Here is a 22,289-nt window from a genome sequence, read left to right on the forward strand (position 1 = left end):
GCCAGTTAGTACAGGCTACTAGTGTATGTATGTCTAACATTAGATCAGGTGCAAGGAATTGCCCAGCAGACAAAACTCCACAGGGACTTGGGTACCTTCATTAAACACGGTGAGAGGCCACTCTAGCTCAGTGAAGTGTTGTGGGTTGCCTGGCAATAATTAATCAGCATTAGTTTTAAAAGTGACAATATCACAAAGTATTACTTATTTTACTCTGTTTATTTATTTGCACAGGACATATACTTCTGTATAAGTATAATTTAACAGATGTGTGCCAAGTCCTTAATATTTTAGAAGAGCTAAACTGTCCTCCTCGAAACTCGCTAATCTCAGCTCTCCTGGGTCGGGTCTAACTTTGCTGCTATAAATGATTAATCCACTGAGGGCCTGTCTGTAGGGTTTGTTGCTCTGTTACCCCCAGCAGTCTTTCAGTTATTTTGAAAACTCTCTGTGGTCTTCACATCAGTGATGTGTTGACTTTCGCCCTCTCAGAGTGGTCAAACACTTGTGGCTGGTGGCTTATTGATCCGTGGATGTGGACATTCCTTCCCTGTCTGGAGACAAGAAGTTTGGTTTGAGCAAGTCAGGTTTGCCTGAGAGGACAGAGGGAGGGATGGAGACAAAGGCCATGTGTGTTTAGACTCAGAGCACGGCCAAGATCTCAGATTGGCCTCAGCACTTGTGAGTGCTGCTTTGTTTGTCACCAAGATCTGGATCTAAAGAGCCTGAAATGCTGATCAATCTGGATTAAATCTGGAAGATCCAACAGGAAAGGATGGAGCAGTATCTCGTTTAAGGAAAAATTTAAACAGGTTTGTTTTTTTTTAGTCAGTTTAGCTCAGTTTATCTATATGGATACCTTAAGAATCAAGAAAACTCCATGGGTGCTTTATGAGACAGAAGTGGCTCACAGCAGGTTTTGGTGAGTTTCCTTTGTCTTGTTCTTATCTTGATAAATATAAACTGATCACTGTAAATAAACTCTTTGAAACCTGGAGCATCACTTTTCTTGTGCTGCTTTCAGGCGCCTTTCACAAGTAATTAAATCTTTTAGCTCTGAACAAATTGGTGTGATTTCTTTCAAAAATGTAAAAAAAAAGGCAATGCGTAAGTAGATAAGAAATGTTTCACAAATTGCAAAGAATTAGATGAATGCAGTAATGATTTTCTAAAATCATAAATACATTATTAGAAACACGTCACAGAATTCTGTTTTTTAATTCTTAAGCACATTTTCCAAGTCTTGTTTGCCTTGTTTGTTTTTGTATTTTTTTTTCTTTTTCCATTTTTCCCATTTAAACAAAATGGTAATTTTCACTTTTTTGAACATATTTCTTGCAAATTAGGGATTATTTTTTATTGCTTTCTGACCATGTTTTTGAAAGAAATCTAGGCACTTTGCTCAGATTTTATAGTGTTAACTGAGTATTGGCCTGTTGTGCATATAAAGCTTGTTTGTTAATTTTGCATTTGATATTTAAGCCGTACCTTATTATATTCTGCCATGATATCATACCATTTTATGATTTCTAATCTCTTGCTGCCAAAAAAAAAAAATCACTGTGAAAAATGTTGCTTTCAATCTTCATTCTTCATCCATCTACCCACAACTCCATCATTCTTCAACAATACAAGAAGTCAAGCCTTCTGTGAAGCTGTTCGTTTGCATCTCTCTCATTCACATTCACATATTTTCTCCACTTGGACACTGACAAGGATTTTTTTCCACCCTTCAACACAGCTTCACCAGCTCTTTCAGATACAACAGCCTCTTTACGCTTCTTTTTCAGCCAACTTTTATTACTTGATTATTTTACGGTTCCATTAGCATTGGTAAGAAATGTGCATGATGTAAAGGACCACTCATGCATGTACTGAAGGACCTGGAAAAGAGCTCACAATGCTGAGACTTGTGACTTATTGTTTCAGTTTGCAGTCTCCCTGAGCAACAGGGCCACACAGGAGCTGCTGGTGAAGAAAACTTTGATGTTTTAAAAGCATCCCATAAAACTTATTCCCCATCTGCCACATTTACCAAGTACACATGGTAGAGCTACTGTTCAGTTTGCATATATTCCAGATACTAATAGTATATTTCATTTAAGTATGCATCATAAGGGATTTTTGAAAGACAGATTCTTTGAACAGCAGTGTGTTGTCCTGATGCTGCCACTTGGGAGCGCTGCATTCATTTATGCTGTAAACCAGTCACTGATTGAGTTAATACGCAGTCAAAACTCGTTAACAAAAATTAAAGATGAGTAATGCTAAGACACAAAATAGTCCTTGGCTGATTAATCTTTCACTTCAGTCTTACATAGCCAGTGATGAAAAAAGTACATACTGAAGTTAAAGTGCTAATACCACCCTGTGAAAATACTCTGTTACAAGTAGAAGTCCTGCTTTGAAAATGGTACTTAAGTAAAAGTAAGTATATTCAGGGAAATGTAGCCTACTCAAATTATTGAAAGTAAAAATCTCTAAAAGACCAAAAGTAAAAGACAAAAATCACTCTAAAACTCAAAATAAAAAAGAAGAAACCTCAAAAAATCCAATATAATGCTAAAAAAAGACTTTTCATCAAAGTGTTTATTAAAATAATTGGCGATTAATTCTCTGTATCAATGGATTGATCAATCAACTAATAATTGCAGCTGTGCTTCTAGAAACTGTTGGGTAGTTTAATTAATACCAAAACATATTTTATAAACTATTCTCGTGATTTTTATGCAAAAATCTTATAGTTTGTAAAGTAACATCAGCTGTCAGATAAATGTAGTAAAGTAAAAACTACAATACAACAATAACTATAAAACAATAGTTGCAAGTACTTAATTCAAATTCAGCCAGAGTGTCCTCACTTTCTACTGAACGCCCATGCCCTGCATGTTTTGGACCAGCTGCACATGCAAGACGTGAGTAAGTTGGAAAAAACGGTCCAATTTCTGCACAAATTAACATTTTCCTTTAAATGATTATATCTGCAGTGATCCAGCCTGTGGAGTCAGTCCTGCTGAGAAACTGAGCCCCGAGCACCTGCAGCTACTGAGAAATGCATTTACCCATCCAAAAGCGGAGGCACAGATACTCCAAAACAGGCTGAAAGGAAGGACTGGAAGGAACAGAGGAGGAAATGAAGAGCGTGGAATGAAGTTTGAAGAGTTTCGGGAGGTTCTGAGGTCTGTGGTCGGTCCAGATGTTGAGGACACATGGGTAGAGAGGTTCTTCAGTGAGGTAAAGAGAAATAGATGTGTACTGATAAAATACTGATAAAAATGAATTGCACATCAGCCAGGACCTTTACAGGTATATTATACATTGATCAATGCAGCATTAAAACATCTGACAAGCGAACTGAAAAACATGGATTATCTTGATACAGTGCAATGTTCTGGTGTAAAACCTTTGCTCCTGACATTCACGTGGATGACACTTGACGTACTCAACCTATGCAAACACAGTTGCAGACCAAGAGCTCCCTGTCATAGCAACAGCACTACATGACAGCAGTTTGCCTTTTCCCATGTTATTGAAGAGAATTAAACTTTTTTGTTCAGGTTTCAAAGGTTCAAATACATGTGAAAGGCATCTGAATGCAGAAAAACCTGCACCTGGCCTCCAAATTTTCCAGATCCCAATCCAATCTAGCGTCTGTGGGACTTGGTGCTACCCCACAGACAACCCTCAGGGCTCAGAGGATCTGCCACCAACCCAATGGTGCAAGACACCACAGGACACCCCTGGAGGTCCTGTGTCATGGCATGTACTTGGTCTGTAACTGTGTTTTGGTTGGTGGTGCGTGTCAAGTGGCACCTACATGAATACCAGGACCCAAGGTTTCCCACTAGAACATTGAATTGTAGAAAGATTACCAATGTAACTCACTTCACCTGTCAGTGGTTTTTACGTTGTGGCTGATCAGTGTTTAGTATAAATCAGCGAACTCACTGTGCCATCACATGTGTTTGAAGATGATGATGTAGGGTCATTGTGACTATTCTAGCGGTTTCATTTCCAGGTAGATATCAGCTGTACTGGGCAGGTAAAGTGGCAGCAGGTTTGCTCCTATCTGCTTTTGGAGTACACTGAGAGAGACAGAGCCTCCATTCCCAGAGCTGCTCTCCTAGACTCCCAGCCACAGATCAGACACTGCTCCCATAACAAGGTAGGAATCCAGCAGCCCGTATCTGGTAACATGAGAAGTGAGAGGTAATGATGCATCTTTGTTGGATGTTCCCGTGTTTAGAAAATTACACTAAAAGGCCTAATGGAGGTGGCAAAAGTAAAGCTTTTCTTCAAAGACAAACAGATCCCACTGTCATTTTGGGTAAAAACAGATTGCACCCATTATAGCTGTTCAAGGAATGCAGATGTAAAGTTGGCTAATACCAGAATCGCACAGCATCGCTTCCATTTGTATGACATCAGCTAAATTAAAAGGTCCAGTATGTAGGATTTAAGGAGAGATATTGGCAGAAATGGAATATAATATAACAAGTAGGCCTATTGTTTTGTGTATAATCAATCAGAATGAGCCAATAATAGGGAGCAGGTCTTCCCCACAGAGTCTGCCATCTTGCACCACTATGTTTCTACGGTAGCCTAGAAAGGTCTAACCACACACTGGCTCTAGACAGGGCCATAGTTAGCAGCCCCTTTGCAAGAAGCAGTGTCAGAGAAACAGATTTTTTTTTTAAACATGTAACTCCTTTATTTGGTATTTTTTACCGGTTTTAGTCACTAGGTCTGTTTGTTTTGGAGTGGAAGAGACCACTGTGGATATCTTGGAACCTGATAAAAACTTCCTGAGCATCTGGATCTTAGTTTATCAGAGAAAAACAGCGTCCCATCTGCAACAAGCTGAACAGTGTTGATGAAACACTCATTTTTAATGTGAAACTGCTGTATTCAGTGTTTTTACCTGTTTCAATTCATTTTGGAGAAGAAGAGACCTCTGGGGATATTTCAGCTTCCAGTAAAACCTCCTGAACAATGAACACTGGAGGAATTGTAACCAGAAGAAATTTAAACATTTTGCAAACTGCAGTGGTCACCACTGACAAAAATTGCCAAATCCTACACACTGTTCCTTTAATGCAAGTAAGGTTTTTGTATCTCTACTTAGTCCCTGACAATTAACCTCTATGGAATAAAACAAAACATTCTTAAACTATACATTAGTAACCACAACTACATGTGAAAAAGCCAATTTATATATTTACAAACCATAATAACCACAGTTATTAACTTGCCATGCACTTTTTAGCACAAAAGTAATACTCTATGCTAACTATGTTAGCTTGTGAGGAAAGACTAATGTTAGCAAGCCAAGGAAGCCTAAAATCTGGGTCCTGCCAACAAGGGCCTTATATAGTCAGACCTTGATTAGGGGAGTGGATTGGGAGGAGTAAGGACTGAGACTGTGTTCAACAGTGCTACATGATTGCACAAACTGGAAAGAGGAGCACCCACAGACTGTATGGAAGCAGCTCACCACATAAATATAAATACATAACATAAAGTAAAAGAATTAATATATAAATGCTGTGATGCAGGCTGAACAAAAGTTGCCTGCAGCATATGTGTGTGGTTTATTAGCTGCATTTTCCCATCTTTCTGCATTCAGTTTTCTATTTTTATTTTCTTCCTCTGCATATTTTTTTTCTAAAAGTAATACTTTTATTACTCCAATGGCCTTTTTTAAAATTTAATTTTACTTAAACTCCTTCCTCTGCAGCGGGAGCCAACAGTGCGTGTGGTTGCTGTCTCCCACCCTCCTCCACTCCGCTATATTAGTGTCAGTAAGGGAGGTCAGATCACTGTCTGGAACAGCAGCCTACACATCCTTAAAACTCTAGGGGTGAGTGACATCATGGTACTACTTTTACATCTACATGGAACTTCACACTCGCTCACACTCACACTTTTTTATATTTAATCTTATTTATTGCAGCTTGCCGGAGACCCAACAGAGGAAGTGGCCAACACAAGGAAATTCAGAGGCTGGACCACTGATGCCGTCTCTATGGGCAACGTTCACAAGGTTGCCGTAGCAACTGACTGCAGGGACTTACACTTTGTCAACATCTCCACGGGCAGTCTATTTGAGGATGTCCACTTGTTTGGTATACTTCATTGCTATCACATACTAAATGTTACTATACTGAAATGGCCACTAATAAAAATCAGTCACTGTTCAAAAATCATATTTTTTTAAGCGTTAAATCTTTGTCTCATTATTGCCCCAAGGGTTTAGTAGTGTTCCGACTGCTCTCTGTTACTGGTATGATGATCAGGTAAGCCTATTCCTCTGAGGTGTTCTTTTCAGCATCACAAATCCACCCCCAAATCAAAAAAACTCATCACTTTAATTCCTTTTTTCCTTCCAAGTGTCCCAAACGACCCTCCCTGTTGATACTGGGGGATGAAAGAGGAGGAGTCCACCTCATGTGGTTTCTGAATCCATGTAAAGGGCTTTTCAATAAGCCATCCAAGGCAGAGAACGGCCCGCAGAGGATCTTTTTCCCAGTAAGCTTGGCCTTGTCAATTTAATTACTTTGCTCAGCCAGTTGCAGAGAAAAATGTCACGCAGGCCTCAGTAGTAAACAGTGTAGCTGTTAAAGATCAATGATTACACTCCAATATACACTCCAACGCTTTAACAATTATTGCTATCCATTGTGACAACAGGACCTCAGTGAACACAGCAACATGGTCTCCTACCGTCACATCCCAAACATCCACCAGGAACCAATCAACAGAGTGATGTTTGAGCCGGACGCCAACGTCATCATGACATCTTCAGAAAGCGACACCACCTCTGTGGTCTTTATGAATGTGACACTGAGGCAGCAGCCTTATATTTGGAAATTTAAGCAGGTAACAAACCAATTTTCTCAGGCTTCAGATGTTAAAATGCTTGTGAAAGGCATCTGAATGCAGCACAAGAAAACGGATATCAATCCAGGTGTTAAAGGGTTAATTGCTGAACTGATTAGAACACACAAAGTCCACAAAGTCAGGTTTAAGCACTCAATGTTTTTTTTCATCTGGGGCCTCAAAATCACAGATCTCTTCTGCATATTGTTGTGTAGTGCTCATTAATATAAAGCATGTTTTTAAGCATGAGAAGTTTATTTCCAGACATCTGTTCCACCATGAACATTGTCACCGTGTGACAAAATAAACGAACAAAAGGGGAGAGTAATGATTTTTGTTATCCAATTTTGATCTGGATGGAGTGCAGATGGAGGTCACAGTACTCTGGTCTGGGTGACCCTGATGTAAAAGTTTGGGTCATGGTTTCAAAATCAACTTTCACGCCTTTAAATTTGTGTATGAATGTCCTTATGTGGCAAATACAAATAGTGTATAAGTCATTCAGTGAATTAACCCCAGACAGTTTTATCTAGAGAAGCCAATATGAGACGGGAGTTATTTCTAAAATTGACTCCTGTTTGGCATACAGAAGCAGACACTGCCACTGACTGTGGAGAAATGAAGTAATTGCACAAAACGTTATTAAACTGGGTGGTGATGCTTCCTGCTATTCACAATGGGTTTTTTTTTTTTGAATGAGCAAATTCATTTTATACTCCAATTAACTGTCTGGACATTTTAACAATGAGGCCACCCTAAAAAAAACTCAGAATAATAAGACCAGCTAACTTGAACTGTATTAGTAGAAGTGAGCAGCATAGTCTGTATACCATCTCTGTGTTTCTGTCTCGTTACAGGGAGCTAAATGTTTTGACTACAACGCGTCTCTGCAGTTAATGGTCGCAGGAGGTCGTGACCGAGCAGTCAGACTGTGGACTCGATTTGTGACCACACGTCCCGTAGCTACGCTGCTGGGTCATCGCACCACTGTGTTGGATGTTGCAATCTACCAACCTGTTGGGCAGATCTTCAGCTACTCCAGAGATGCTGTGAGTCATTTAATATGAAGCTTGAAACAAAGAACTGGCCTCCAAAAAAGAAAAGAAAGAAAGAAAACAGAAAAAGAAAAAGAAAATAAGTCAATTTTTTTTTCGTTTATTATTAGGGGTTGGTTGATATTGTTTTTTCAGGGCCAATACCGATACCAGTTATTCGTATTTAATGAGACCTATATTTGAAACCCATACGCATTTACAATAAAAATGAAAATATTTCGGTCTAAATTTATAAATTGGAATATAACAAACTTCAACACAAAATTTTGTTTAAATGCCTTTAGCAAATGTTTAATCAAAACTGAATCTTTCAACATCATATACAGCAAGTTCCCTGCAACTTTTATGTAATGTCAACTGAGAATTTAAATAAAATATGAATGAATAAAAATAGCTCCCTGAGGTTTTACAAAGTAAAAGTTCCACCCATGTTGACACTTTCTTTGCATGCATTGCAGACTGTCTTCCCTGGTGTTGGTTGAGTGTAATATGCACACTATTTCATTAATTGACTTTATCTACGATCAATAAAATAAAAAACTGATACAGATAATCGGCAAAATGATGAATATCGGCCCCGATAATTGACCAGGATGATATTTATCATATAAAATTGTATTTGGGATTTTTTTTTTGTGTATCATTATTACAACATAACCTGAATATGTCCTTTACCAGGAGCTGAGGGTTTGGGACATTTCCAGCCATCACTGTCTGAAAACCATCCACCTGCAGTTTCCCTGCCAGCTGCCAGGCCGAACCCCAGAACACGGCAACTTCCCTTTCCTGTTGCTGAGCCCTCCTCTTCCCGAGCAGACACAGTCTCATTTAGTGGTGGGATGCAAAGATTACCTGGCACTGCTCAACCTGTCTGAAGTGAGAAGAGGAGGGGGTGGATGGTTGACAGATGAGGGAAGAGAACGTGGACCAAAAATTCACCCTGGTCCTGCCCTCTCCTGCACTCTGTACAACTCTACCCTGAGAGAGTTGGTGACTGGACATGTCGATTCATCTATGTCTCTGTGGGACGTGGAGACGGGAAGGAGGCGGCTTCAGATCCTAAATGCTCATGGAGAAGATGAGCTCACCTGTATGGCACTAGACTCCCTCCACAAAAGACTGATCACTGGGGCTTGCAATGGCACTATTAAGGTGGAATATCACTTTTGACTTTCAATTTGTACAAAAATATTGTGAATTTAAAGCAGTTGCATCAAAATTTGTGAAAATATTTCATCACCTTAGAATTGCAATGTTTTATCCAACATTTTTGTCAAAATTGAGTTACTCATAAATTGTTATTCTGTGACAACTTTTTGTTTTTTTAGATATTTATGCATAATTTTTATGATTTTAAATGGAAAACTTTGGAACAGTATAATTCTAAGGTGACAATTTTTTTAATGTGTAAAAGAAAGTTAAAATATTTTTTTTTAATGACAAGACCACTCCCTGAGCAGGTGTGGAACTTACTAAATGGCCTTAACTTGCACAAACTGGAGCCTGTCACCAATTCTGAGGTCACCGCGTTGACCTGTCTCCATGACAACCAGCTTCTGGCTGTGGGGTGGAGCCAGAGGATCGCTCAGTACGACATTGCAGCTGCCAAGGTAAAAATAATGTTGCCTTAAACTGATAATCCACATGTAGTTTTACAGAGAGTAACATAACACAGGCTGAAAAGCTGTGTTCCAGTGCCCTCTCAGGTTAAAAGTTTAAAGTCTTCTCAACTAATTTGAAAGGCGCAGACACACCAAACTGACATCAGAGAACTAGCAGCGACGAAAGCCAACTGTTGCCTCGACTCATGTCGCCTGTGTCTCAGCCAAAAAGTTGCACATGAGCATACAGCAAACACTTAAACTGACAGCCAACCAATATGTTCTGCACCAGCATAAGAGGAAATAACTCTCCATACCAGCAGGCAACAGTCTTTGTAATTGTCATTCAAAAGGGAAAACTAAAGATTGTCATTAGCCAGTTAGCACATTAACAACACAATCCAGTGTTGAAAGAACTAAACATATATGAATTATGGATGAACAATAACACCAAACCATAGAAAAAGGTTTCTGCCAAGAGCTCAAGTTTGTTTTGATCTCACTACTTTGGCTAACTGAGTTATTATTTCCTGCAATAGTAGCAAAAAATGTGAAAATGAGGTAGTGGTGTGCTTAAGGACTATCTTTGTCATATGAAACAAAAAAAATCAACAAAAAACACTTTTGCTCTTGAGGGTTGGCACATCTGAGGAAAAAACAAACTTCAGGGACACATGCATGAAACTTGGACAAATGCAGTTGACCTTGACTTAACAGCCGTTATTAAGAACGTGGCTATTTACATAAAACACCTTCTTCTTTTTATTGCTAGTATTGTTTAGAATGTTTCAGAGCATAAAAAAGATTCCCCACATCCGCCTACATATTCATACATGCTGACGCTCTGGTCTCAGGAAATAAAGATGAAGCATTGCCAGTGCCAGTATAAACACCGGCATGAACTGCAATGTGAGACAAAAGTCTGAAGGCACATATTTTCACACCTCAGATTCTTGTGTTACATTTTACCTCTCAACCTTTCACTACCATCTGCTCTGTGGTTAGATTCATTCCTTAACTACAGGAGTAACATTCAGTATTAATGCTTCTCCAGCAAATTCTCAATCCTATTTTCCCCCCGTTCATAATGTTTCTCATTGTAAAGCCGCCCTGTGTCCGCAGAGCCAGGTGTTTAAGAAAACATTTTATGGCCAAAAAAATGTGAAGACTGTTTTTAGGGGTAATTGATATCAGCTAATGACGTAAATTACATTTACACATGCACCTGCTGAGATCAAAGACATCTGTAGCTGTATTTCTCTGCCGTCCACCCTGCTGAGCTCCCACATAGTTCATTTTAAAGAGCTGACCTCAACACTGTAGCCCGGAGGAATAAACAAAATCAGCAAACCAGAGAAGGAAATAGAGCTGCTTTCCACAAGGCAACACAAACAATTTCATGTTATTTCAGACCATTTGTAAACTGTCACATGGTGGGAAGTGATGTGCGAAGAATTGCACAATTTCAACCAAAAAGCTCACACACACAGTGGAGCCTGGAGATAGCACTGCACTTTATGTTTCCTGGAAAACCTTTTTTGAATGTTGTGCTGATTTTCAACATACAAAGGTTTTCTTAGGATTTTAATGAATAAAAAGCTTTGCTGTCGTTTAATATTTACACCTGTACTTTGCACGCAGGATTTGTATGTCAGAGCTGAAATGTCGTGGAAGTCCAGCGGTGTCCACAAATCAGACATCCTGGCTCTGTGTCAGTGTTCTGCTCTGGGGGTCATTGCCACAGCAAGCCATGATGGAGAGGTTATTATCTGGAGGCTGGAGACGCAAGGACCTGTGCTTCACTTACAAAGACATGCACAGAACGGGTGAGAAATGTAACTGTGTGTGTGTGTGTGTGTTTGTGTGTGTGTCTTCATTAAGTGGCAGCCTTAAAAAAAAAAAAAAACCCTGCAGTTTTTTGAGTGGCCACTTGAGGCTGGCTCTTTAGGTGAGTCAGTCCCATGTGAAAATGCCCAACTTCACAGCAGCAATAACATGTTTACAGCCTGGTACAAAAACAATTTTGGCCTCATTTCTGGCTCAAAGAATCCAAGATGGCAACAGCCAAAATGCAAAGTTAAAGAGTAACTTAACTGTTTAAACCCTTTTTTTTCAGCTGAGAAGTTATTATTATGGGTAAATAGTAGCATTGCTGGTTGAGAGAGCTAAGTATTAAAATTCCTCATATTGTGTTCAAATATGCACAGTAGCTGCCTTCTGCAGGTTGAAGTAGGAAAACAACCATTTGAGCCTACTCGGATCTTCGTCAGGTCAAAATGTTTGAAAAGTTGAAACCACACCTATATTTATATGTACTACACACCAACATGTTGACAAGCTCTGTGGTAGCAGCTATAGTAAACCATCTGATCCACTCAGGATGGTAAAACAATCACAGATGGTTTACCACACCTGCCACCATAGAGTTTGTCAATCCGTTGGTATATATGTGCTTTCATCTTTTCAAACTTTTGACCTGACAAAGATCTAAGAAGGACTGAAATGTCTTCATTCAACTTCTCTGGTTTGGAGTGAGAGTGTAGGCTTTACATTTTTCCTCCTGCATTAAAAAAACATGATTACTTTAGGAAATGCAATGCATTGTTAAAGATTCAATATGTTGTTTTTAAACTTTTTGGTTTAGTGACTACTTTTAGTGACAAAAAAGTCTGGCTGGAAATAATATATTATTCAACATAAATAGGCAAAGATTGGGGGGAAAAAATCTAAATAACAAAGACAGATGTATTTAGCAGAACTTGTTTTTTCTTCTGTCCTACAACATTACTGTCCAACAACCTCAAAAGCACATTTTGGCAACACTATATCATCTCTAGTAGCAAACCTTTGTCAAGAGTACTGCTTCCTTAGTGGGTGGTATCCTTTGTTATTGTTTGTTTTTTTCCCCTGCTTGTTTGCATCCAGAGCGATACCCCCCGTGGACAGTCTCTTGTTCCTGCAGCATCGAGCTGGCAACAGGAAGCTAAGAAACAAAGGTGTTCTGGTGTCATCACACGCTGGCTGTTTCTGTTTTTGGAGCATCGCTGGACAGACACACACTTATGGTGAGACGGGGAGTGTTGATGCAGAGAGTATCATTAAGAAGGACTGGGTGAAAAAGTAAAATTACATGTATTTAGAATAAAGTTCACAGTATAAGGGCGGTGGAAGCACTAAACAAGCAATTGATGAGCAGCTGTCAGTTTTAATGATCCTCCTGTAAGATGGATTTACAAACAGCCAGAGCAGTGGCAGTTAGGCTGAACTGTTGACTTGGCCTGCCGCCTGTACCATTCCTGGCAGCCCACAACTATGTCTCTTTCCAGATCCCATCTGTGTTTAGTGGTGTGGGATTCATGCACTGTGACCGCAGCATATGTGTACGAGCATGCATGGGTGTGTGAGTGAGCCAGTGGGCATTTGTGTGTGTGTAAAGGTCTGCATATTGCATGTGCATTTTTCTAGCAGAGAGGAATTTGAGTGTGACATAATATGGAGATGTGTGACATACCATGAAATGGTAGCAATTTGTCTCTGAAGTACATTTAAGTTGAAACAGTGTTCTCAAAAATACACACACACAAAAAAATCGAACTATAATTAGATGTGTTTGCATGCAATGTTGCCCTTGTAGATCTTCAGGAGCCCAAACCTACAGGAGACTACTGTAAAAATGATTTTTTTTTTATTAAGATTTAACTTTGTTTTGTTAAGTTTGGAAAACTGTGTGAGTACAATTCAGTTTTTCCTCCTCAAACCAGGCCAGTTCTTTGCTCCAGAGCAGCCAGGTGAGCGTGTGATGAGCCTGAGCTCAGATCAGACTACAAATAACATCCTGGTCTCTGGAGACACAGCAGGCTGGCTTCAAATCTGGGACATCAGTCACTATGCACTGGACATCCAACACGAGGTGAGTGTTTGTCTTTGTGTGTTTGAGCTGCTGTAGATTAATAAAAAATGAAGTATGTCCTGTATATTCCCTTATACCTGAGGTGTTTTCTTTCCACACAGTCGATTTATGAGCGGCCTCCTCTGCTGCAGTGCTGGAAGGCTCATGAGAGAGCATTGGTAAGTGTGGAAGTCCTTGAGGTGGCTGAGAGACTGTGCATCCTCGCAGCCTCAGCTGACGGCTCTACTGGGCTGTGGACAAAGGACGGAGAACATGTGGGTTCTTTTGGGCAGGAAGTTTTATGGAGTATCAGTGACCCAGCTACGTACCAGAGGTGAGCTCTTCTCTGTTTCATCTTAGAAGTACATGTCAAATAGTGTTCCCACATTTTCATGGACACAATTTCAAAACTTTTCCATGACTTTTCAAGGACCCATAAAAAAGTTTCCATTTCAGAAAAGCGTGCACTTCATTGCGCCTGCTACACTTACCTGGTTACAGTGCTTTTCTGCATACACATAGTAGAATTTTGGTTCACACAAAAAACACTGCCATAATATGTCACATTTAGAGGTAGTCTGTCATAAAGGGAGAGGCCTGGCAGGTATTAGTCATGGAAAATGAGAACCGTGCAAGTTTTCTGCTTGTATAAAGCAGCAAATTAGTTATTTAAGTTAATTTGCCTGACTTGACATTGCACATCCTTGAATATGGCTATCGCACACTGCAGAGTTGATACTTAAACGATATATTGTGCAGCATAATAGTGCTTTGTTATGTCAACAGCTAAGTTACAGGAAATCAATTCGTTATGTTACATTACATGGAAGGTTATCTCCTGGAGATTCCTGTAACAATTTGTTTGATTACAGTCAACAAAATTGAATGACTTTCCCCAGAACTTTTAAGAATTTTTACAAATTCCATTGTTTTTCCAGGCCTGGAAAATGATATGGTTCAATTTCATGAGTTTTCCAGGTTTTCTTTGGGAACCCTGGAAATAATAGGAAAAATAAAAAACAGTTACAGAGGGAGTTGAAAAGTGGCAGTGCCTCTATGAGCACTGCCTTTTTTTAATGTCAAAATTAGGACAAAAATTCAACAGTGGAGAACTTTTCCTACTTTGCTGAACCCACCGAGGGTTAACACATACACTCTGTGTCGCTCATTGTGCTAACTCTTCCATGGCTGAGGCCATAAATGCTAAAAATGACTGCACACATGCAGCCCGTGAAGCAAATTGGATCCTGCACTCCCAATTTTGAGGCTGACGTGTGTAAACATGGCAACCTTTTGGGGATTTTATCATTAAATTCGGCCAACACATAAAAGAGTGTGCAGGAGATGTCCAAACAAGTAATGATGTCAACAGTAAATGGTTTGTGCCAAATCTAATATAGAGGAATACGTCATGGTTAAGTGCTTCCTCCAAAAGAAACTTCCCTTGTTTTCCGCAGACGTTCAAGTCTTTAATAGAAACTTCAGTTCTGTTAAAGGTTATACACTCTGGCTTGGCCCAAAGCCTTTGCTCTGTGCTCAACTGTATTTTTGTCACATGTTGGGTAACATGAACCAAAAATGAGAGAACACTCTGAAGTAATTTAGTTTGAGAGAGATGAAAACGTACAATGAAGTGACAGACAGAGTCAGCACATGCCTATATACATGTGAAAGTAAGAGAGAAAAAGTTGTGGTCTTAAAGTCAATTATGTTGTTTGCATCATCTCTTCTCACTCTGTCTCTGTCACTGCCTCTCTGGCATCTGATTGGAAGACCATCCACAGAGCATGAGACAACATTTCAATGTCTCTTCTGTACCTCTTGCATAAGTGTTGCATAACTCAAGACATTTTTTTAGTCGTGCCAGCACCGTGGCTCTAGGGATGGCGGTGTCAGTCAATCAGCCAACCAAATGCTTGCAAAGCAAATGACATTCCCATCAGCCTCAGCTGTACTTTGTGTTTTCGTGTTAATTAACAAATGTAAGCATGCTAACAATGCCAAACTAAGACTGTAGTCAACAATATACTGATTTAACATCAGGGTTATCACTGTGAGCATGTTAGCATGCTGACATTAGCATAAGTCTCAAAGTGCTGTGCCCAATTATTAAAACGATGGACAATGTGTCTCCACTTTTTCCCATGGTGCAAAAATGAATCCAAAATATAGTGGATACAGTCATCTGTTGCTTTTGGAGCATGACGAGATCCCGCCCCTATACACATCCTACTGAATTGCAAGCAGTGCCATCAATTGTGAGCGCTCCAATCGACACACACAACTGTCAGTCATGATGTTACTCCCCTGTTTCATAGTATCAAATAACTAATTGAAATCAAACATGTCAGAGAAACACTTGAACATACAGTGGTAACTATGTAAAATGACAGAAACCATCTTGAAGAAAAATTATATAACATTTTCTTTGATTTTTTTTTTTGTGAGGCCTATATCCTATCTGCTAACACAGAGGGGACGGGGTTTGTTACCTATAGTACAGCCAACCACCAGGGGGAAATCAAGAGTTCTTGACTTCACTTTTGGGTTCAGTTTTATATACAGTCATTGGATGTGCCTGAGCTGCTTGCATGGCTGTACACTTTTAGACTTGTTTGGCAATGTATTGTCCAGTATATAGCCAAGCAATAAAGGAAATAAGCTTGTAATCAGTAAATACTGTACATTACCACATGTTTTTACAATGCATTAGCAAATGTGAACATCCCAAATTTGCTTTTTGCTTAAAAGAATTCCACATATGCATTACTGTGCAAGGTGTTGTCATAAACATAGAGGTTGCTAAGCATTAGCTATGACATTCTCACATTGCTACAGAAGTTTCAAAACTTTCAGATGCCTTTTAAACAGCTAATCAGTGTACAATTACATATGATGGAATCGTAATCACTTTTGATTTACTAAGACAGCAGTCCTAAAAGCACACAAACACACATACACACACACACACAGAGAAGGAGCACACAGAGTACTCAAATGCAGGCCAACTACACCACAGAAATGGAGACCAGCTCTGGTTTAAATCAAATCTAACAACAAACAGTAACACAGATATCAGACTCTGTGACAAAACATCATCCAGCATAGATCAAGGATCCTGTCTGGTTCAGCAACGAACAAAAATGGGAAACCTGTCTAATCTAAAGTAAACAGCTTTGTGTTTGCACAAGTGAATTCCTTTCAGCAAAGAGCAATGTCTTTTGATTCTGACATCCATAGGAGGACACAGAGGAAACTGAAAGACGACACAGAGGAGAGGACCAAGAGTGAAAAAACTGGGTTCTACAACGTCAAAAGTCAAGCACTTCACCCCAACAACAGGGGTCAAACTTCACAGCAGGAATGCTGTTCTGAAGGTAGTCATTCAGTGCAAACAGGTGTTTGGAGGTGCTGTAAACACACACACACACATACACACACAGACACACATGGCCTCTCCCTGACCCAGTCCATCTCCAGTCACATTTGGCTGTGTACTGGGAATGTCCCTTCCCGTAATTACCACTCTTGCCAGAATCCCTCTACACATGTGTGCGGGTGTGTGTAGCTTCTGCTGCAGAAAAGGGTTTGAACGTACAGGTTGGGATGGCCTTCCCAGCTAATTAAACCTGATACTCTGATTAAATCATGTCCAATTTCACCACATTATGAAGAGAAGAGTCAGAGCATTCTTCACATTCTCCTCCTCTGAAGTCTGGAGCTCAGCTTGGGAACATTTGGGCAATGTTCTGCTCCAGAGATGCAGGCCAGATTGTAAAAAAAAATAAAAAATTAAAAACTGAATTGCACAAATGCTCAAGGTTAGTGTGTGTGTGTTTGTGTATGTGTATGTGTCTGTGTGTGCGGGTCTGCAAGACATTTCCTACACTTTCCTTTCACTGTCTGCCCGTTACTCAGTATTCGCCAAAATAAGCGATTAGCTGTGCTTTCTTAGCAACCACACCCAGACAGACACAGTTATGTGTGCACGCACGCGCGCACACACACACACACACACACACACATTAACTGATGATGTCTCCTGTCTTCTACTTAAGCTTTATCCACCAGTCCAGCTGAGATTGACCACAAGCAACCCCAGCAACCCATGGTAACCTGCAAACATACAATCAGCAGCCAATGAGTGTAAACACATGTTGTTCTCATCTTAGTTAACTTCCTTTCTGCCTCTGTGCATGTACATTAATCCTTCATCTGTGTGTGTCAGTATCTGTTTGAGGACTTTTACCAGACAGTAGCTTCGTGTCAAGAGAGGAGACATCTATTTGATGACATTCGTGACAGCAATCACTGTTGATATGCTGTTTTCGACCTGCAGGTGACTTTCATGCTTGATTTTTTCTGTTCCTACTGAAAAAACACAGAAATTCACTTTTCATCAAAATTAGTGTGTGCATGCAGTTTTTTAAACACAAGTATACCCCCTAAGAATGAGCCATAAACTGCTCTCCAACTGCCAGTAGAGCAGAGCAGTGTGCATGTCTCTGCTGCAGACAAGTATGTCTTCCTGTGTGTGGGTTTTTTGTTGTTGTGATTGGGTTTTTTTGATGTGTCATGTTCAATTTCACGGTCAAGCCACATGTAAACACTAAACAGTAGTAGGAACAGAAGTCTGTGAAACTTTATGGTGGTTATTTTTCTTTATATATCTCTTACTTATTCAGTCTCTCTTTCAAACTCTGTGCAGACTCTTTTAAATCAATGTTTGCACTCTGCTTATGTGGAGACGGGGGCTGATTATTGGTGGTGGTCATTACATATTAACAGTTATGGAGCTAAAATTAGCACATTCACCTGGGTGTTGTATTCCCTGCTGATCGGAGCCAGAGGCGATAAATACCCCTGACGATTGCAGAGTCATTTGACGCGAGTTTGATTGTAGATTATCCAACATTTTATACCAGTTACCATTTAAAACAACAGTATGCAACTTTTAAAGAATTAATGATGCTGTTTTTCTCCTCACATTTGAGAAGCTCGACTTCTAAACAATGGGGGAAAAAAACCCACCTTTGCTCAATAAAATAATTTGGGAATTGCTGCTACAGTCTGACCTAGTCTCATATGACCAGTGGCTTGTTGTGGCTAATGTGAGCGAACTTGGATCAAGTAAGTCAGTTTGCTAAATTTCTGAGTTTTTGCTACTTGTGCTATTATAAAGCTACATTGAGAGTTGAAGTGGCTGCGATTTAGCAAAAGTTATAGCCTCACTTTATTTTTCAAAATGCTCTGCTTTTTGCTGCTGTAATGACTGATTTTCTACTGAACATTCAATAAAATGACCTAGACAGTGGCATTTTAGCTTTGAATGTATTATGTAAATGCTCTATAGTGGGAGTGTTTATTGTCTAGGTTTGTGGACATCCAGTAGTTGCCAACATAAAAATACTGGTTAGCACACGCGACTATAAAAGGCTCGATCAATTCTGGAGGAATGTGAGGGCGCAGTTCCACTTCCTTTCTTCCCGGCTGTGGCTGTAGCGCTCCACGCTCAGGCTGAAGTTGTCCAGAAAAATGAATCTGAGGGCATAATGAAAGAGGGGTAAAAAGAAGAAATAGAGGGATACTGCCATTCTATTTTAGAAACATCTGATGGGAAAATGCATGTCTTCTCCACTTTCTTCTGTTCTTTCTTAATCTTAACTGCTCTAAATCTTTTTCTTGATCTGAACTTCATCATTCTCTCTCTGCTTACTTCTCCCATCTGTGACCTTGTCCTTTTATATTATGTGTTTTGCTACCACACTGTGCATTCGTGGCCTTGATATTCCTGTAGCCGCCAATTTTTGTGGACTGACCGCTGAGAGGTCAGACAGGAAGTTCAAAAGACTTCCATTGATTCATCTGACTGCTTTACATGTTTGTTGAAGCAAGAGTTTCAGAAATGCCTTGATGCTGCTGCTGCTGCTCTATAAACTCTGCTCCATCTTTACAAAAGTTGTTTTCTAAAGCTGAAAAATCTGCTCTTCATTTTCCTCTTTTTTTTTTTTACATTTTTTTTCCAGGGGATGCTTCCACTGAGGATTTACCCAGAATCCCCTGGGTGTGGTATCGGTGTTTGACTGGCAGCAAAAGGCTCAGCTCACAGCATGTGGAAGGAAAAGTGAGATTCCTACCTGTCCAGTTAGATATAAATGAAGATGTAGACATGAATGCTGTTTTTCCTTTTTTTTGCATAAAGTTGTCATGAAACTGTAAATTGAATATGTTTGTTTAAATGTGTCACATGGATACTGTACCGGCAGTATTTCCCCTTCAGAGCAGCTTGTGATATACACTGCACCACATCTTTTTCTTTTTAATCAATTCCAAACTGCTCACAATTCCTGATGTTTGGTCTCTTTTACTTTAAAGGAATAGTTTTGACATTTTGGGAAACAGACCTACACTTCTATGCTAAGAGTTAGATGAGAAGATTGAAATCACTCCATATTTAACGACTTAGTAGAAAACTTGGACTCAGTTGCAGAGAAAAGCACCTAACACCATTACAAGTTTATCAGATCCAAATCTTTACGTAGGTGATACACATGAGGGCAGTCAGCAAAGGCATAAAAATCTGTTCAGGGCATCACGCAAGACACAAAGTCCATATGTTCAAGCAGAATCAAAAACCAGGGAATCAAACACAAGAAAAAGGCTGGTGAGCATGAACACACTACAGCAACAATGACAATCTGGCAACTGAATGGAGGAAACACTGGGTCTTAAATACACAAGAGCTGATTACTTACTACAAACAGGTGAGTGAAACAAGACACAGGTGAAACACATGAGGTGATCAACAAAGGCGGAAAAACTCAGGAAGTAAAATTAGCACTGAGCACTGAGAAAATATTTCAAAATAAAACAGGAACTGGACAAACACACATGAAAATGAATATATCACATGCCCCTTAACTGTGTCCTTGTGGGACCGCTTTCAGCTTTTTATTTTCTCCTGTCAGTGTACTGGTCACGTGATCTTAGCCTTCCCAAACACTTGTCTTATACACAGATTACTGGCTTATGATGACATGGGATATGTATAAATAGTGGTACATTGTATTTGTGAAACAGCAGCTTCACAATACCCCTATTGTTGTATTTTTATCAGCAGTGTGAAATTTCATGATATTTGAGACTTCTGGGTCGCTCAGACAGACAGACAGACAGACAACTGAGCCATCTCACCCATTTATCTCAGCCCAACCCTGTATGCTGTATCATCACAGGTCTGCTGAATTGCACAAATTGGTGACGCAGAACTCAATGCCCTATTTTCACTTGCTGTCTTTCCATATTCGATTTTGCAACATCTTTGCATGTGCTTGCCTGCTCATCCCTGAAAACCTGGTTATTTTAAGCACCGGTCTGGATGTTTTAGCGGGGGAGATGGCAGGGTTTGTTTCTCGGGGATAAATACAAACAGACGCAGCTGGGACAAACAGGGCAAGTCATCTAGACTGCACTTTTGCTTCCTCAGGCATCTGCAAGACAACATAGCGTTGCTGAAATGTGTTGTGTCATCAGGAATATCCTCTGTCTGCGGATGAACACTTATAGTTTGACATTTATTACTTTGTCAAATGAAAGTATTTATCTTGAGCTTTTTTTGTGCAGTGGAATAAAAACCAAATGACATATTCATACATTTCTCAGTTTGTTGTCAGTGAAACTTTTATTTGTGGGATATTTTTTTAAATTTACAGTTTAAAGAGAACACATACAACTGACAGCAAGTTCAAATGGAAAGCTCATTCAGTTATGAAATATGTGGTTTCTGCTGGTCTAAAAACAGATTTTTCTTTTTTTACGCCATGCATTTTGGTCAAAAGAACAAAAGTGCCTCTTTTTTTGTTTTTGTATCTGTATTATGTGAACACACTTGCAGAAACACTTTCAGAAAGCAGTCACTCACTTAGCCTGTGTGTGTGTGTGTGTGTGTGTGTGTGTGTGTGTGTGTGTGTGTGTGTGTGTGTGTGTGTCTGTAGGCAAAACAGAAGCTCTTTTACAATTTGGCTAAATGGCAGGCTAAAGATTCCTTTCACTAATTTCCAACATTAGCAAAGACTTCTTTCAGCCTGTTCTCTCTTTAGAGATGCTAAAACACCCTGGAGAACAACTCCCAGACACTCAGGCGTAATTTTGCCAGACTTATACACACACACATACACACACCTACACACACAACAACAAGACACACAAACAGACGACAGATGTTCCACAGCGACAACAGCGCAGATGCAGGCTGGGAAATGCCCTGCGAGGTCTTCATTGCTTCGGTATAAAGCTGCTTAAGGCTTTTAGAGCTGAACCGGGCAACAAGCAGCCATCGTAATTTATACACTGCATGTTTTCACAGGAATCAGCGAGGGAGAGAGTAAAGAAAAGGTAGCCTGTGAACGAGGGGAGGTGTTATTTCTCCCTGCATGTTTCCTCATTTGAAGTTGTGCAAGAAGTTGTTGTTTTTTTTTTCCAGCACTGCCTTTTTCTGAACTTGCGTCTCTCTGTAGATCAGCGTGACAGGGAGAAAAGTGAAGGATTCATGTGTGGGAAACTGCAGCAGGAAGGAAAGTGCAGCTGGGAATTTCTGCCTGGAGCGAAACAGACTGAAGGTCTGTGGCGAAAAAGGCAAAGGAAAGACGAGGGAAAGGCAAAGAGTAGGAAGCAGAGTGGCAGAAAAGATAGTAGAGGAGCAAAGAGGATGAAAGTTTTAAGCAGGGATGCCATGAGATGGGAGGAGGAGGAGGAGGAGGAGAGGAGACTTGATGTGATGAAGGAGGAGTGAAAGTGGACTTTACATAATGAGCAGGTTGGAAGATGACAGAGGGAAGCTTGTCTCCACGTCTTCTTCAGATGTCA

The 22,289-nt window shown here is 39.9% G+C and overlaps 1 protein-coding gene across 1 annotated transcript; it reads left to right on the forward strand.

The window, feature by feature from the left end:
* Positions 1-460: 460 nt before the first annotated feature.
* Positions 461-20,336, forward strand: LOC121958591 (cilia- and flagella-associated protein 337). The gene is given in 18 exon segments (XM_088069778.1): positions 461-922; positions 2,988-3,234; positions 4,019-4,165; positions 5,738-5,860; positions 5,954-6,125; positions 6,250-6,296; positions 6,391-6,528; positions 6,691-6,879; positions 7,737-7,928; positions 8,613-9,086; positions 9,395-9,544; positions 11,177-11,361; positions 12,461-12,600; positions 13,297-13,445; positions 13,547-13,758; positions 16,665-16,801; positions 17,483-17,763; positions 19,451-20,336. Coding segments are annotated over 17 exon segments (3,033 nt in total). The 5' UTR covers positions 461-851; the 3' UTR covers positions 17,743-17,763; positions 19,451-20,336.
* The last annotated feature ends 1,953 nt before the right edge of the window (positions 20,337-22,289 follow it).

The sequence above is a fragment of the Plectropomus leopardus genome, chromosome 19, assembly GCF_026936395.1.
Source record: "Plectropomus leopardus strain MGB_pleo_1.0 chromosome 19, ASM2693639v1, whole genome shotgun sequence".
NCBI lineage: Eukaryota > Metazoa > Chordata > Actinopteri > Perciformes > Serranidae > Plectropomus > Plectropomus leopardus.